Raw genomic sequence first — 16088 nt, 5'->3', positions numbered from 1 at the left:
TATAAAGATGTGATGAGCTTTTGATGACTTACAGTAAAGCTAAACACTCATTACAGAACATGACAGATTCTGGACTTCGAGCCTGACGTGCAGTAACTTTTATTGCGTATGTGCGTGAGCATTGTGTTTGGTTAACACATTAATAATAATGTGTTGGACTTATTCAGTTCTCGCACTACGGTCATGACATTGTAGGGGTTAGTTCACAACACCAGCCAGTTCACATGATCAGGACCTGCTTGGTTGAAATTAAAGGCTGCATAGCTGCATCCAGAGCTTTGTGATAGTCCTGGAGACGCACCTCAGTGCAGGCAGGAGCCGTCAGCTTTCCTTTCCGGATGAGGGAGCACAGTTCATCCAGCATGGCTCTGAACGCGTTTCCATCTAATGAAAAGAATTTCACAATAAATTTTGTTTAAAACAACCCATTTTTATCATTTCAGATTTATTTTATAAATCAGGTAATACCATGCCATCTTACCATGAGAGTTATCTCTCTTCCACTGCGTGACCCAAAATCCCCGAACCTTCACATCCTTGAAAATAAGAGCACTCTGTGGAGAGAGCGAGGTTACTCACGTTGAAAAAGAAAAAAGACTTCTTGTGAAATGTAACGCAATATTGTTTCAGCTTATTTCTGAAAGTCTTTTCAGAAATAAGCTTGTTTACTTAATGGCTGACAGTCACATGGGAGGGTCTCTACTACTCCAGTGGGAGTTTGGTATCAATCTTCTCATCCAACTGTCACCAAGAAAGCAAACAAGCAGGCACATTCCTAAAGATTTGAAAGCATTTCTTTAAAACTGAAAAGCCGTCACAGGTTTCATCTCACCACAGGAACAGTAACGGGCTGTTTGGACATCCCTCCATATGTCACCATAGATCCTCCAACCCTGGATTGAATGGAATACAAATGGCCAAGACACATGATTGGCTTTCCTCTGCAGCGTAAGGATGTTCTGTCATGTGTTTTAAAGATTATTCATCTTCCTCACTGTAAACGACGGAGAAGTTCTGTCGCACTCTTGCCTCCAACTCCATTTAATGCCAGTTTAGGTTTTGGACAAGTCTTTAAAAAAAGATATGAATATATTGGAAGTTAGTTAATTTACCGAGAGGAAAAAAAACACATGATCATATTCCTACAGCTGTCGTCAGAGCAACACGCCTTGAACAGTTCCTTCATCTCAGGCCGCCTCAGGGCCTCTTCTTTGATCACATGACTCGCTCCGATGGCCTTTAGCCTGTCACTGAGCTGTGTGAACTCTGGCCTTTGAAAGGAAAGACACAATGAAGGAGTTCAGTGTGGTTAAATATGTACGCTTGTAAATTTCAGAGACAGAAAATCTCCTAAAAAAAAACCATCCTATGATTAAAAGAAAAAAGCAAAGAGAGCTAAAATGTTACTTGGTCAGTTTTTTACCCACAATATCTAAAGCACCGAGTCAACCTAATAAGACTGAGTTCACCTGTCTCGGATAACGTTAATAGTGTTTATTCCTCTTGCAGCAGCGATCTGTATGACAGCCTGTCCAACTCCACTGTTGGCTGCATTCTGGATCACAGAATCACCTAAAAAGACAGCAGATAGACTGAAACTGTTATATGATGACCAAGACGACTGCGCAGCATATCGTAGTTTTAGTGATAACTTAGGCAGGAGTAATGCATTTTCAAATCCTCTTCCAGATTTGTATTTTTTTCAGCGCTTATATTTGGCATGTTGTACTCATCATGGTGCTTGATTAATCAACATTAATGGAGCTTTGAACACGCTACTCATGTTGCAAATACCAGCCCATAAACCTGTCTTTTCAAACACACACACGCTACCTGGCTTGAGATCTTCAAAGTCAGCGAGCATCCTGAAGGCAGTGCAGGGATTCACCCCCAGCGTGGCAGCAGACAGCAGGGGAATGTCATTTGGCAGTGAGACGACGTCATCCTCAGCCAGCACCGCCTCTGTCCTCCATGTTCCTGCTCACACAAAGGTATGAAAGTCGTTCGAGTTTGCGCTGAAACCTGGGGACGCATTCGTCTCAATGAAGCTGTAATTTACCTAAACCAGCATCTCTCGGGATGACCCAGTCTCCTGCTTTAAGGGACTTCACCCGGCTGCCCACCTCTATGACTTGGGCCACGCCCTCATTGCCACCAACAGCTGGGAGATCAGGTAGGACTGCATAAGTACCTAAAAAAATAAATAACATTAATAACTGATTATTATACAATATGAAAAAAGAAGTACTATGTTCTGTTTCTTTGCCACGGTAGGTTGCCACGGTTTGAAATTAGGCTGCTGCAGGTGTGGAGGAAAATCTGCAAACCTTCAATCATATTAATGTCAGATGGGTTGATTGGAGCTGCCAGGAATTTAACCAAGACATCCTTTTCACCAGTGGGGGGTAGATGTAGGTCCTCCAACCTGACAACAAACACACAAAATTTTTTATTTTTTTTATTTAGTATCCTTAGATTTAAAAAAAACAACAATTTGAAATTAATGTGGAATATAGCGAGAATAAAACAGAAAGAAAAACTTAATAAAAGAGATTGTCAGACCTAACAGCCTGGTGTTATTTATATTAAATCGTCCATTGGTCAATGCGAAAGGCAACAACACGCCAAGCAAAGGAGGGGACAAGGAGAAGGACAAGGAGAAGGACAAGGACAAGGAGAAGGACAAGGAGAAGGAGAAAGAGAAAGAGAAAGCGAAGAAGGAGAAGTTGTTGGTTTTCCCGCCCTCCAGCCTCTGGGGACATCAATGTGCCTATTAGGTCCAGGTGCACCAGAACAAGGCGAAGAAGACACCGTCTTCCAAATGTTACGGACAAGCAACACAAGTGTGATATATATATATCATATCATATCATATCATATATATATATACTTTAGATTACACGTTTTAGACAACCATGTGTTTATTTTGCAAGACAAAAGATTGAGCTTGTCCTGAACGAGGCATGACACACATTACTCTATACAGCTATTGTTTTCTCACGAGCACAGAAACAGTGAAGTATCCACGTGTTTCGTGTTTCTTTAGACGGACGGTCTTACTGAACGACTCGAGCAGGGTCTCCGTGGTCCCTGAACACAAGTGCTTTGCACGTTTGTGCGGAGCGTCCAGCTGGACCACTGAAGTGTGACACGACAGCATCTCTGTTCCCGGAGCACTCCAAAAGAGCAGCGCCGACGCTTCTTCTGCCGACTGCCCGGCTTCTTAAACACAGTCTGTGAAGTGGCAACCACATCGCGACCCAGGACTTAACTTTAAGGTAATGAAAACAACACTTTTTTTTTTTTCTTTTTTTTTTTTTTTTATAATATCTGTAATTTGTGGCGTGAGTTTAAGCTAGCAGTCTTCGACCTACGGCCATGTTGGATTTTTACCCATGAGGTTGTGTCATTGAAAACGTAAACAGAGAACGGCGCCCCTGGTGGAGAACCGCCGCATGTGCTGTAATTAGCTCGAGTTTGTGTTCGGCCTGCAAGGCAAAATAAAAGAGGAATTGACTGCTTTCTTCTGCATTTCGCTTCATTTAATGCAGCATTGTGAAATACTTTTTAATCAGATACTGAACAAAAAAAAATTATGATTCACAGGTTCTGCGCAATTTTCTTTGTAAATCTCTCCTCAAGTATACGCTCTCTCACATATTTTCAGTTTATTACATTTCAGCAGGAAGGACTGTAGCTGGAAGTACAGGCCGTGTGAATTACTGACAAGACTAAAAGCATGTGACACAGCTTGTGACTGGATTGTTATAAGAAAAAAAAGACATGAAAAAACTGAATATTGACATGTTTATTAGGAAATGGAGCAGACCTTTACATATAGAAACATAATCACAATAATACTTTGAAAATACGACATGCTGCTCATCGCTCGACAAACTAGCCATTAAATCGCCTGAGATCAAGTTAATTGTAATTTTATGGCAGTAAAAATCGATACATTCATCAGTAATAAATGCAAATCTTTTTTGCAAGTAGCTTGAGGTATTTACCTGATAAAATACAACACCACACATTAAATGGCTGATGGTCACAAACAAGATGTACCATTGATGAGCTTCAAATGTTACCCTGAGCACACAGTCTTACAAGTCTTTAGAGTTTTAAGGAATATCTAACCCATCTAGCACCCAACAATAAAATCACAATAACACACCATTGAGGGGTCAAACAGGTTTGGTACAATCAGAATGTCTGGCATGATCTCCCTTAGTTTCCAAATGATATTTTGAAAACAGAGTTGAGCAAAGTAGAATATTGCATGCACCCTTTATCTATATAGTGGGCGTCTGATTTACTGTAAACGACTTGTTTGACAGTTGAGGTATTTTGTGGTTTCAGGTATTAGAATTAAAATGAAAAAAGGAAAAACTAATAAAAACGCTAAGTAAAAAAACGCTGATGAACAAAAGTTATCCGTATGTGTCCCTTTTAAATGTAGAGATGGGTGTTCAAGTTTGAAGATATACTGGCACTGCAATTATAAACCCATCCAAAGAAAAGTCAAATATTTCACCTAATCAAAGCACTTAATTTACTAATTTTGTGTAGTGGAATTATCAAAACCTTTATATTCTGAAAATGTTTACAAACGGCACCTAACAGCAGAGTATGAGGTCATATTTGAGTGTTAAGTCATCCATGAAACATTCTTTTTGTCATAAGCATTGATAGTCTGAAACACCAAGTATCGATGTGTTGAGATGAGACAACCCCGGATTACATACTACTAGCCCCAATCCCTTTACAATATTCTACTAAATCCCCATCTACAACGATTATAAAGGAAAACAAAATACAATAATAGTGGAACATTTTCTTCATATCATATCACGGCGAGTTGGTCAAAGAGAACAAAATATGAAGAACATCATCACACTGGGTGCATGGGAAGCTTGTAGATCTCAACATAAACAGTTTCACATCTTTTGTAGTAATTTCTTTTTTTGACAAAAGTATTTTTCTCAAGAGTAAAAATAGAAACTGTTGTAACAAGACCTTCCCCAAACCCATTTTACTTTGTCTTCCTTGTCATACGCTTCACATCATGTGCATTTAATCCCTGCTTTATCTTGACCAAACACACCTGGACTCCTTTCAATCAATCTGAATTATTCCCTGAGTTTTCAGATTGGTAAATTCCTGAGATGAGCGTCCCCAAGCGTCAAGGTATTCTTTTTTCCAACCAGCAACTGACTGTAGTTTATGAAAATATATATAAAAAAAAAAAATAGGATAATGCAAAAAATTAAACATATTCAAAAGTGATTAAACTCAATATATAAAAAAACCCCATGCATCTTACACAAATTAGTGCACAGTAACATTCAATTGGTTTTGGCATAGATAGCTATGACAATGGGCTTCTTTTCGGAATGGCTCATTGTGTACTAACATTTAAAAAAAAGAATAATAAATGGAAAAGAAAAAGAATATTTAAGAAAAACCCTCAGTTTACGGCAGTCCTCGTGATACTTTGTACCTGTACAGTATGTACTGTATATTGTTACACTTATTGTTGCAATATATTACTGTTACATTGTATTCATACTAAATTTAAATTATTAAGGACAATGACAGTGATTTATCAAGCACATATGTACAAAGTAATACAAGTACCGTGATGTTAAAAATGCGTTACCCAGATATATTCTCAAGTCACATGTTGCTTTAAATGACATTTGGCAGTTTATTCTTATGTCTACTAGACCATTCATTGCTAAGAGGCTTCAACAGAAGCAGAAGGAGAAGCCGCAGCACTCTTGGATGAAAATAAATTAGTATGATCTTTTTTTTAAAAAGGTTTAGAATAATTTTACATATATATTAATTGGGCGTAAAAGTCTCAGTCAGCTTCTCCTGTAAAACGGGAGTAAAAGGCTGATTGGCTATAGCTAGTCGTACATGCTCCTCTGTGCAGGCTTGGTGTTCCTGAGCTATTACCCTACTAAGTGTAATAGGGAGGTAATGTTTTAAATAACTACCCTAGAAATGGATCATACTGGATATAAACAAAAACACCAGCCTTCCCACTGGCAACATCGTGTCTGATTCTGCCTCATTCTTATTCAAGTATCAAGAGGAGAGCTAGCTGGACCCCTGAGTAACTTAGTCTAGGTCAAATATCTTGTTAAAGAGTTGTATATGTATTGGGGTTGGTATCTAATTGGTTGGAATTCTATCAAATCCATATTGGGGGTAATTGGAAAGCAGCAGTCTTTCACACAGAAGCCAATAAAATGAGAATATACTGTACTGCAGATGGAAAGTTGAGTAACTTAACAGCAGTGGTTTGCTGCCCTCTGATGGTGAGACAATAAACGGTATCTTGATTGCCTTGCCAAACAGACCAGACAACGTATTTTTTCTACACCCAGAGTAGCTGTGGAACGATAGTTTCAAGCTATTTCACACAACAGTCCACGCCTTGACCATACTCTGATATGATGTGTGTCCCTCAATTGAAGGACCCTCTTTGCCCATCCAAAGGTGACACTATAAATGCCTTCCAGACTGTTAGAAAGGTGTGTTCTGGGTGTGGTCTGATGTGTGCTTTGTTGCACCAGTAACCTCACGCAAAATGGACTTCACAAGGTCTTCAAGTACACCTGGGCATTACTGCTGCAGCAAGGTGAGAAGTTGAACCACGGCAGGTCAGTAAAACCAAGGTTTTCATGGGATGTTAAGTTACTCTCTAAGAATGTTCAGTATATTCCAATTAATGGCATCCTGCGTAAATACTGTAGTGCAAAAAGGATTTGATTTCATCACAATTCAAATCAAACTCTCCAAAACTATTCTGAGAATATTTGCTTTACCATCTGTGCTTAGGATGATGGCTCTAGTAGCAGACCAAACATGGACCAATGAGGTAGACAATGCACCTTTTAGACAGCCGGCAAAATGCTGGATGGAAAAAATGAAAAGACAAAAAAAAATAACCCTGACCAAAAACTGGAAACCACTGACATTCATTTGGCCCCAGGAAAACAGGATGGTCAACTGCAATATTGGCAGATTGCCAATACATCGCCAATAGCTATATGCTTAAACCCATCCCATGTGTTTTCACGAACCCTCCCGGTCCCCATGCGATATGCAAACTAACATTCATTACAGAGGTACTAACTGTTACGTCTCTGCCTTGTCGGATAGCGAGGTGTAACAGTCAAGAAGTAGACTAAATGGTAAGGCAGCGAAAGTGTAGCTCTATACTAAAAACACAAGAGAATTATGCAAAAAAGAGAAGAGGTATAATGCCCACCGGACGGACACAGTGTCACATAAAAATAAAAATAAACTCATGACGACCATCCGTTAAATGGCATTGCTAGCTACAATCTCAAATCCCCTCCAACAACAGCAGTGATTTATACATTTAGCAAACGCCCTGAGTGCAATAATTCAGCAGTATTCCCGAGTGTTACACCAAATAAAAACAAAAACTTCAGCAACATTCTTCGTGAGTATTTTTTTTTCAACCTGAGGTAGTTCCAAAAGCAGCTTCAACAGCTGGAAGGGGATCCTTCCTCTCCATCAAAGCACTTTGAATTGGCCTCTGTGCTTCCCTGGCGTCATATCCCTCATTTACTCAGAGGTCTCGGGAGGTGGCGCCGAGTGGCTGTGCTCCTCCTCGTCTCCTTTCAGGGAAGACGGTTTTCCCTGAGAACCCGGCGAGGACTGTTGTGCTTTGATTGGGCAGCTGGCAACCATGTGATCGATGCTCTGGCAGAAGTGGCACTTCTTGGGCTGGGGTGGCAACTTGCACTCTTTGGCATGGTGGTCCAGGGCTCCGCAGTTGTAGCACCTTCAAGAAACAAAACAGATATTATGTTCGATTAAACCTCCAATGACAGATTTTTGGTCACAATTAGGCAAGTAGTGTTTTTCCACTGAAAACCGCTTCCTGCTGTGCAAACTGCGACTCTATGCCAGGGGTCCAACAATGCAGTACAGTACAGTAAAGAGTGTGAGTTGCACCTGTTTACCACTCGATGGCGATATTTCACCTGGAATGACTTGAGTTTGCATTTGGACACAAACCCTCTGAGGGCATTCCAGGTCACCCCATACTACTCTGGGAGAGCAGTAGATTGGAACTTTTCAAAACCGTTCATGTTTCTCAGATAATCAACAATTGCCATCAGCTCTCACTTGCAACCTTTTTTACAAGCTGGAGTTTTGAAAAGATGCTGGGCCAATACTTCCCATCGGCCCAGTATCGGTACCGTGGATCACATTATCTCAAAGATTGTGAACAGCTTGTCCTATTTGTCAGCTTGTGACTCCCAAAAACCTTTTGGTTGGACTCCTTTGTGTCAAAGTAAGACACTCGTTTGATCGGCATTGAACTTTAGAAGTGAACACTATGTGGGGGTCAGAGGGAGCCACAACGGGTGCCATCGTCCACCACTGCTCGAACACTATCTATAGAATGGCCACGTGTACAGGGGTGGAAGGCAGATGGATGGTGGGCGTATAGGGCAGGCAGTGCTTCTGCGGACCCCCACCTTTTGTGGCAGCAGATGAGGGTTTGGACAGGGCGGCTGCCGAGGGGTCAGCGTGGCTTTTGTGGCGGTGGCCATTGGGGTGGAGTCAAGGTCTATACCGTCACACTACAGAAGCTCCCGACATCAGCATCCATCAGAAGGCAAGTGGAGGGAAAGGGAAGTGGTCCCTTTGTCTAAAAAAAAAGCTGCAGTAATGACCTCTGAACCTTGACACCCCCCCCCCCCCACACACACACACACCCTCATCATCCCATCCCAGCCCCCAGCTCTCTTGCTTTTACTCATACATGGTTGTCATGACAACAGTGACCTTTCACCCCGTTGCCTGGGCTCTTGCATCTGTTATCAATTAAATGGATAGGAGCTTTTTCCCCTCCTTTAGTCATATGTACACACACATGCACTCACAAAGCTGGTCAATGAAATGTGGACTGCAAAACAGAGGCTCACTCTGGAGGCAGAATCTGAACCCAGAACTATCATTAAAGTGTGTACTTTTTACTCTTATACCAAAATGATTTGATTATTGGTTGTAAATATGATCATTTAATCACACATAAATCAATGAACCACAATCCAGTATTGCATAATGAAATATGCTAAAGGGGACCGATGTCTTATCCACGGATCAGTGTGGTCTAGGGAGAGGTATTGAACCACAGCGAGCCTCCCAGGACTCTTTGAAGCAGTAATGATCTCTGTTCTCACACTTACTACTCTCTGGCTGTAATCACAACTGACAGGGGGGTAAAGTTGATACACCTCTAACCCTACATTATATTGATATTCAGAGTATGACTCAAAAATCAAGGCTCCTTTAGCTCTCTTTTTTTTCTGCTGGGGGGGCATTGTTGTTTTTGCTTTAAACCTTTGATTTGTAGATTTTGTAAGACCTGTACTCCTCGAGGGAGCTCTTGTATTTTCAAGTATTACGTAGAGGTTCGGATCAAACTAAAATGTAAAAATCACTGCTTTTGCAGTATTTAGACATGTAGCAAAAAAGTTATGCTTAAAGCTATTTTCACAGCAGTAACTCTATTGTCTAACTTTCTAACAATCCTAAGTGAAATTCCTCATTCTTCAAAAAAGGACACAGTGATTAAAATTATCCCGAAACTCACTCATCTCAATATATTCAGATTCAAGTTATTCAAATTATGATTGTTGGAGTTATTAAGTTTGGTTTTGGAGTTACAAATTCTGTTGGTTGAAGAGGTTTAGGAGGAGATGGAGAGTGGGTTGGTTTGAATTCCCCAGGGACCAGCAGATTTAAACAGTTATTGATCCAGGTCACACGTCAAGCCTGCTGATGTGACCCTAGCTAGGGCTAGAGGTGGGGGTTGGGGTCAAGGGAGAGGAAGGAAAATGGGGAGAAACTACAACGCCATTGTATGTTAGATCCAAACTAAATACAACAGTGACTGTTTGTGGATTGCTGATAGTGTAAGGTTGCATAGTTTTTTTTGCTGTCCAATGAAAACTTTGCATATCCAGATTTCTTTAAAAGTAAGAGAAACTTGACAAACTTCTTGAACCAAGGATACCATTTGAAAACTGCATTGGATTATCTGAAAAATGGATTGTCTCCAAGCTGGAAAAAAAGACAAGTTTTTTGTGGTCTGGTTAGCTTTTAAAGGACAGTGACAGTTTATGAGCCGTTAGATGGTTTACAATTATTTAAAACTATCTAAAATGATATCTTTAAAAGGAACTTTGCATGGGATCCACACAGCACATTTTAGTATCGTGAAATGTGTTAGGGTTTAAGTACTGTTGCTGCAAGCATTAATGAAATGCGCCCTGAAAACCATTAGATTTTTCTTTTTTTACAAAATAGCCTCTGGTATTCATGACACTGCATCCAGTGTAGCACAGAGGGAATCGGAATATATACTTTACTCTTTTTTTTTCTTTTTATTTAGCACTGATATATTTCAATTAACTGTCCTCCATTTTGATGCTGCACAGGAACACATAATGAAATAAGTCTTTTCTGTGTTTTCCCAGTTCATCCCGGCTCACCTGTCTCCCTTTGAACGCCGCTTTTGGACCTTCTTGCCTTTGGGTCTTCGCTCGCTGCCCACACAGTGGATGCCACCTGGACCGGTAACTTGCTGCGACTCCAGGCCCTTGGATGACTTCTTGAAGGTAAACTCGACCGCCTCGCCCTCCTTCAGGCTGCGGAAGCCTTCCATGTGCAACTTGCTCTGAAAGAGAGATTTTTTTTTTTCAGCATCAACAATATTGTTTGGGGGGAACTGTAGATATGTGATGATTCAAGTGTACAAATCATTCCGATCCTGATACACATGTTCTGATTCAAATCAGAAAAGGATGAATGAATGTTTCAATGTCTTCCCCCTCAAAGATACACTGATTTATGATGATTTCGTGTTTTAAAACTTCCTATATCACACCAGTGACCGAATCACTTCTGCATTAAGTCTGTGGAGACTTTGACCCTTGAGAACAACCCCCTCCCATTCCTCAGTGTGATACCATCAGCGGCCGACAGCTCTTATCAGGTATCTGGTATTTTAAGGCGATCACGATGTCTCACCTGATAAATAAACAAGCACTACAAAGCTTGCTGTTCCCACTCTCTGGAGCCTTCTGTAGACACACCGCCCTGCATTACAAAGCATTGCCGCCTCTTAATGCTCCATTGTCTTTTTGCAGTGTTTGAGTGGTAAACCTGATGAGGATAACCTTCAACCCCCCCCCCCCCCCCACAACACCACCCCCAACCCCCCTCCTCCAGAGGAACGGCATTCCACACTGCTGCCTCCACCCCCATCCCATCCCTCTTCCCACCCACATCACAAAGCTCTACTAACACACTGACCACCACCACTAGACCTAAACTACAGGATGCAGGGGTTTGTGCTCAGGTTGGGGGTGGGGTGAGAGGGCAGCAGGGCTTTGCTGTGAGGTGACATTCTTTGGATATTTGTTTGGCAGAAAGACATAAAAGTTGAGGAAAAGCACAAATGGATATCTCTCTTTGATATCAGTGCTTAAAAAGGAATTTTTTTTTTTTTTTTTTTTTTTTTTTAATGAAAAAAAACAAAACACACCCTGATGATTTTATTGTATTAGAAGATTTATGAACAGCAACATTGGAGAGGTTGTTTGCTTAATTAATCAACAATGGTGCGATATGCTGAGAGTAAACTATAACCTAGCCTCCTGCTTAGATGTAACCTGTGAAGAGGTTCTTCTTTTTGATCCGAGTGTTGCTGGCAATATTTCGGATTCCCAAAGGAAAGGAAGAGAGATAAAGAAAGGTGTGGTGTGGTTTTGAGGATAAAACTATTTGACTGGCTAAATCAACATGGGAAACCCCTCTGTGAAATCCCCTCAGTGGGACTAAGATTAAACTGTCAGGCATACTGTTGAAATAGGAAGAATGAGCCAATAATGTAGCAGGCTTGTTTTCATAGACAATAATCCCCTTTTCTTTGATTCATTTTTTTAGTAAAGTAACATCCATCAATCTTGTGTGACGAACCATCTACATTCTTTGTTTCCCAAGACCACCAGGAATTAAACTGGCCTTCCCAAAGAGCATCATTTATTGTAAGGAGAGTCCTTCAGGACAGGTTATAATTTAAAAGGATACGAGTAGTAAGTATCTAAAACGCAGATTAAACAAACAATTAGAGCACCTCACTCCTCGAAATTTACATTGGGATCGTTACAGAGTGAGTTGTAAACAATGCCGTCTCTGTCTCCAATTTAAACAACAAAAGGGCTATCTTCTCTAATCCTGCAACATTGAGTCACTGCTGAGCATCTGCTGCAGAGTCCAGGGCAGCGACGAAACATCATTGGTGAGCCATGACATTTGAATGGCAACATAGACATCCGCAAAGCCCCAGTCCCACAAGGCCGCTCTGCCCTGGTGACTGTTAACCCACTTCCTCTCCCATGTGTGACCTTCCCCACCCCCATAACGTACCCACAGCAACCACATGGCCACATCAGGTTCCTCTCACACACAGGTACAGGACCTGAGGGGTGGCTTTTCAACCTGAAGGACCTGGTGATGAGATGGTGTAAGTGGGCTCGACTATAAACTATATCTAGAATGTGTCTGGGGGGCCAAGTGAGGCAGAGAAAGACATCAGAGCAGGGAGGGACAATAGCAGGACTACTGCTGAGACAAAGAGGGGCTCAGTCAGGGCCCAGGGCTGCTTCATTCGGATGCATGGCTCTATTGTCCACCTGCACAAAGGCCAGCGGACCCTGGGAGTTAATTTTCCTTGACACGCGGCCACTAATTTTAGGGCCGAGGCCCTTTACGTTGCCAGAACCCCTATACATTCATCACTTGTGTGTCTACCTTTTCTCGTGACAGAAAGGGAACTAAGCCATTGGTTACACATTTATTCTGATGAAATGAGACCAATCACAGTGAGACCCCAAGTAAAGCAGCGAGCATTACAACTTTTCCTCTCAATTTGAGCTTCCCTTTAAGCATCTGGAGCAATTATAATACTTATTTCCACATCTGGGAATTAATATCTTAACTTGTTTTTATGATAACATTTTAGATTTTTTTTTTTTTTAAAGCAGCATTTAATGACAGTTGGAATTAAACCTACAGCCATTTTCTAATTTCTTTTAAATCTCTGTGACTACTGGAGCACTAAACTGTAAGTTTCTGTCTTCAACTGAACTCATGTTTGGGTTGCAATATGAGTAATCACATACCAGCTTCCTGTGTATAGTCAAACAATATTTCAGTTACTACTATTCCACAGAACAATTTAATCTCTCTTTATGCATCATCACAGAGACAGCAGGAAGACAGAAACCAGTGACAGCTGCTTTAGAGAACATCACAATGAAATGGATGATAGAGCTATTGTATGTGGATGTTTTTTTTTTGCAAATTAAGTTAAATCTTTAAAAAAAATAAAAAAATAAAAAAAAAAGATTAGACTTTGCGAGACAATGTCTCCACATCAGCTGGAGGCCTTGACATAATGGTGGGTGAACCAGGAAATTTACCTAAAATAAAACCTGAGGACTCCTGTAAAAGGAGATTTGCTCTTTAAAGGCAGTGTAACAAAACTGCCACACACACACAGAGGGGGTTGAGCAGACAGCAAAGAGCCTTTAATCACTTTATGACAGGAACTTCGAGGTGAATGAGCAGCTCATGGGGATGCCTCTCATTCACATGCTAAACCTTTATCTTATCAGACAGAAATGGAGGCACTCACTCAGATGAGAAGGAGGAGGGAAAACTACCCCCTACCTACTTCCTCACACCTCCCACTTCATTAGCATCAACACTTTTCAACCTTTTCAAAAAGGTGAATGAAGGTTTGGTTCTTTCTTTAATCTAAGCAAGGAATCTTAAAATTCAATTAAAGAATGAAAAACATGTTTGGTATGTGAAACTAAAGCTCAAAACTGCATCATCAACTTTACATATATAAAGTGGCGGTTTTGTGTTATGTAGTAATAGAAAAAGACCCATAAAAGATAAACAGGGATATTGCCTAATATCTCTGAGCAAAATACACTTAAAATGAAAAATAGTGATCAATAACCTTGATTCAGATTCACTGAACTAAATATATTAATCAGAATAATAAAAGCTTCCACTTTGTCAACAGATGCAGTGATATCCAGCACACAAAAAAATTACTTCCATTAATCTCATTCTCAACAAACTTCACCATAAACAAATATCACTGTTCACATCTCCAGAGGAGGATCAATAATAGGGTTCATTCTGTGTAAGGGACTAGTTTTCATGTAGCTCAGGGACATTGATGTGAAAGTGCTTAAGCTTCATTGAACAATAACAAAAAGCCCACACTAATTTCTCCATCACTTTTAGTATCAGTGTCCAGAAAACAACGAGGGAGGCCCGCTGATCTCCTCTGGCTGCAACACGTGTTCCCCTACAGGAGAAACACCCACTACACTGCAGAAAGCCCATCTAAACCATATTATCCTAACTTTAATCAAACATATCAAAACACCTGATTAAAAAAAAAAAAAAAAAAAAAACAACTATTCAATTTGTTGACTTCAATGGACTTTATATGTTGAGTATTTTTGTTCGGCTATTTTTACATGATAATAATCATTTAATGGCCGGAAGATGTCGGAAAAAGGAAACACCCTAAATTAATTAAGCAGCATTGAAAACATACGTGTCTCACTGCTGCCGGTAAGACGTTGGGTAAAAAAAACAAAAAAAACAATACATTCTTAGACGTAGAAACTGATATATCTTTGTTGGGATGCAACACCAGTGCTGCGTTACGCACTATAAAATACGCCTCGAGCGACCGAGCAGATCATCCTACCTGATGGACGAACACATCAACCGGTTCGTCCAGTGGCACTCCCTCCCGCTTGGTCATGGACAGGAACCCGAAGCCCATCCGGACGTTGAACCATTTACACAGTCCTTCCCCATGGAAGGACTGTGAATCCTCCTCGTTACTCGGCCCTTCATCCTCCTCGGGCTTACACACTCCTACAACGAAAAATGCATATTATACAAATAATAACAACTTAAAACTACTGTTAGTATTGCAAATGTGTTTAAAAATGTATCCATCAGGGGCAGCATTTAAATAAAGTCTAAAAACCGAAACAAACAAACGTATTTCTCTCGCTATAACGCATTAATAATCAATGCGGATCAATGAACTCAGGCTTTGGCTGTCTTTTGGCAGAATTTGGATTAAAAATTACTTCTTTTTTTTTTTTTCTTTTTTTTTAAGCAACTGAAAACATACAACCTCCTGTTCCAGTAAAAATATAAAAAGTTGGAGTAAGTAAGTAAGTGATCTTGTCAGAATTTCTAAAGAGCGTTTAATGCATTGAGCGACGCACGGATTACACATCACGTGTGAACAATACCTTAAAATGTGCCAGTACAATCGCAGAGACAGTCCATTAGAAAGCAACTTAATTAACTTGCAAAACATCAAAACACAGTTTATGAAGTTACTCAACCTGGGAGTTTTTGGTTAGAAACGGAACCCATGTCTTCAGTTCTGCCTTGAGTCAAAATCAGCACCCACGCTACAGTATCCTTTTTTTAAAAAAAAAAAATGTTTAGCCCTCAAACTGGGTAAATCCTCACAGATTGCCACTTTCATGCAAAATGCTGTGAAAAGCAGAAGCTGCGCAGCGAGAGGGAAAGCGGGAGAGGGAGGTAAACAAAAGGGGGCTGGCAACCTCTTCCCCCTAAACAATGAGGGGTGGGGGGTCAACGGGGAGATTTTTTTTTTTTTTGGCTGAAGAATCCCCCCCACAACATCTAAGACAATGCAAACGAAAGCCTGCCCCTCCAGAAAGCACTTAAGAAATAACTGACCAAAAGCTCCCAACATACCTTCTGCCATGTTCACAGCTGCTTCTCGCTCCAAACGTGTTTCGGCTCTCCTGCAGCGATCAGCTCTGTTGGTCAATACAAATGACAATTTCTCATCTAACAAACCCCCCACACACTCGCGGTCATGTCCACGTGATTCACAATTACAGTCCCCAAGGATACACTGCATATTGTGTGATGGAAGGGCC

The 16088-nt window shown here is 40.8% G+C and overlaps 2 protein-coding genes across 2 annotated transcripts; both read right to left on the bottom strand.

The window, feature by feature from the left end:
* Window positions 1-83: 83 nt before the first annotated feature.
* Window positions 84-3387, bottom strand: mecr (mitochondrial trans-2-enoyl-CoA reductase). The gene is made up of 10 exons (XM_069142244.1): window positions 3061-3387; window positions 2328-2425; window positions 2060-2191; window positions 1834-1977; window positions 1470-1572; window positions 1169-1271; window positions 996-1069; window positions 833-893; window positions 482-554; window positions 84-384 (listed from the first exon to the last, which is right to left on the bottom strand). The coding sequence occupies exons 1-10, from the start codon at window positions 3252-3254 to the stop codon at window positions 221-223; spliced, it is 1146 nt and encodes a 381-aa protein (XP_068998345.1). The 5' UTR covers window positions 3255-3387; the 3' UTR covers window positions 84-220.
* Window positions 3388-7605: 4218 nt separating this feature from the next.
* On the bottom strand, window positions 7606-15910 carry lin28aa (lin-28 homolog Aa). Its single transcript, XM_069142192.1, has 4 exons — window positions 15901-15910; window positions 14861-15033; window positions 10551-10735; window positions 7606-7825 (listed from the first exon to the last, which is right to left on the bottom strand). The coding sequence occupies exons 1-4, from the start codon at window positions 15908-15910 to the stop codon at window positions 7606-7608; spliced, it is 588 nt and encodes a 195-aa protein (XP_068998293.1).
* Window positions 15911-16088: the final 178 nt, after the last annotated feature.

This window comes from Embiotoca jacksoni, unplaced genomic scaffold (genome assembly GCF_022577435.1).
Source record: "Embiotoca jacksoni isolate LCO1_2020_lvr unplaced genomic scaffold, fEmbJac1.0.p SCAF_11, whole genome shotgun sequence".
NCBI classification, from domain to species: Eukaryota; Metazoa; Chordata; class Actinopteri; family Embiotocidae; genus Embiotoca; species Embiotoca jacksoni.
Note: the sequence above shows the minus strand (reverse complement) of the source record. Positions and strands in the feature narration are given on the sequence as shown.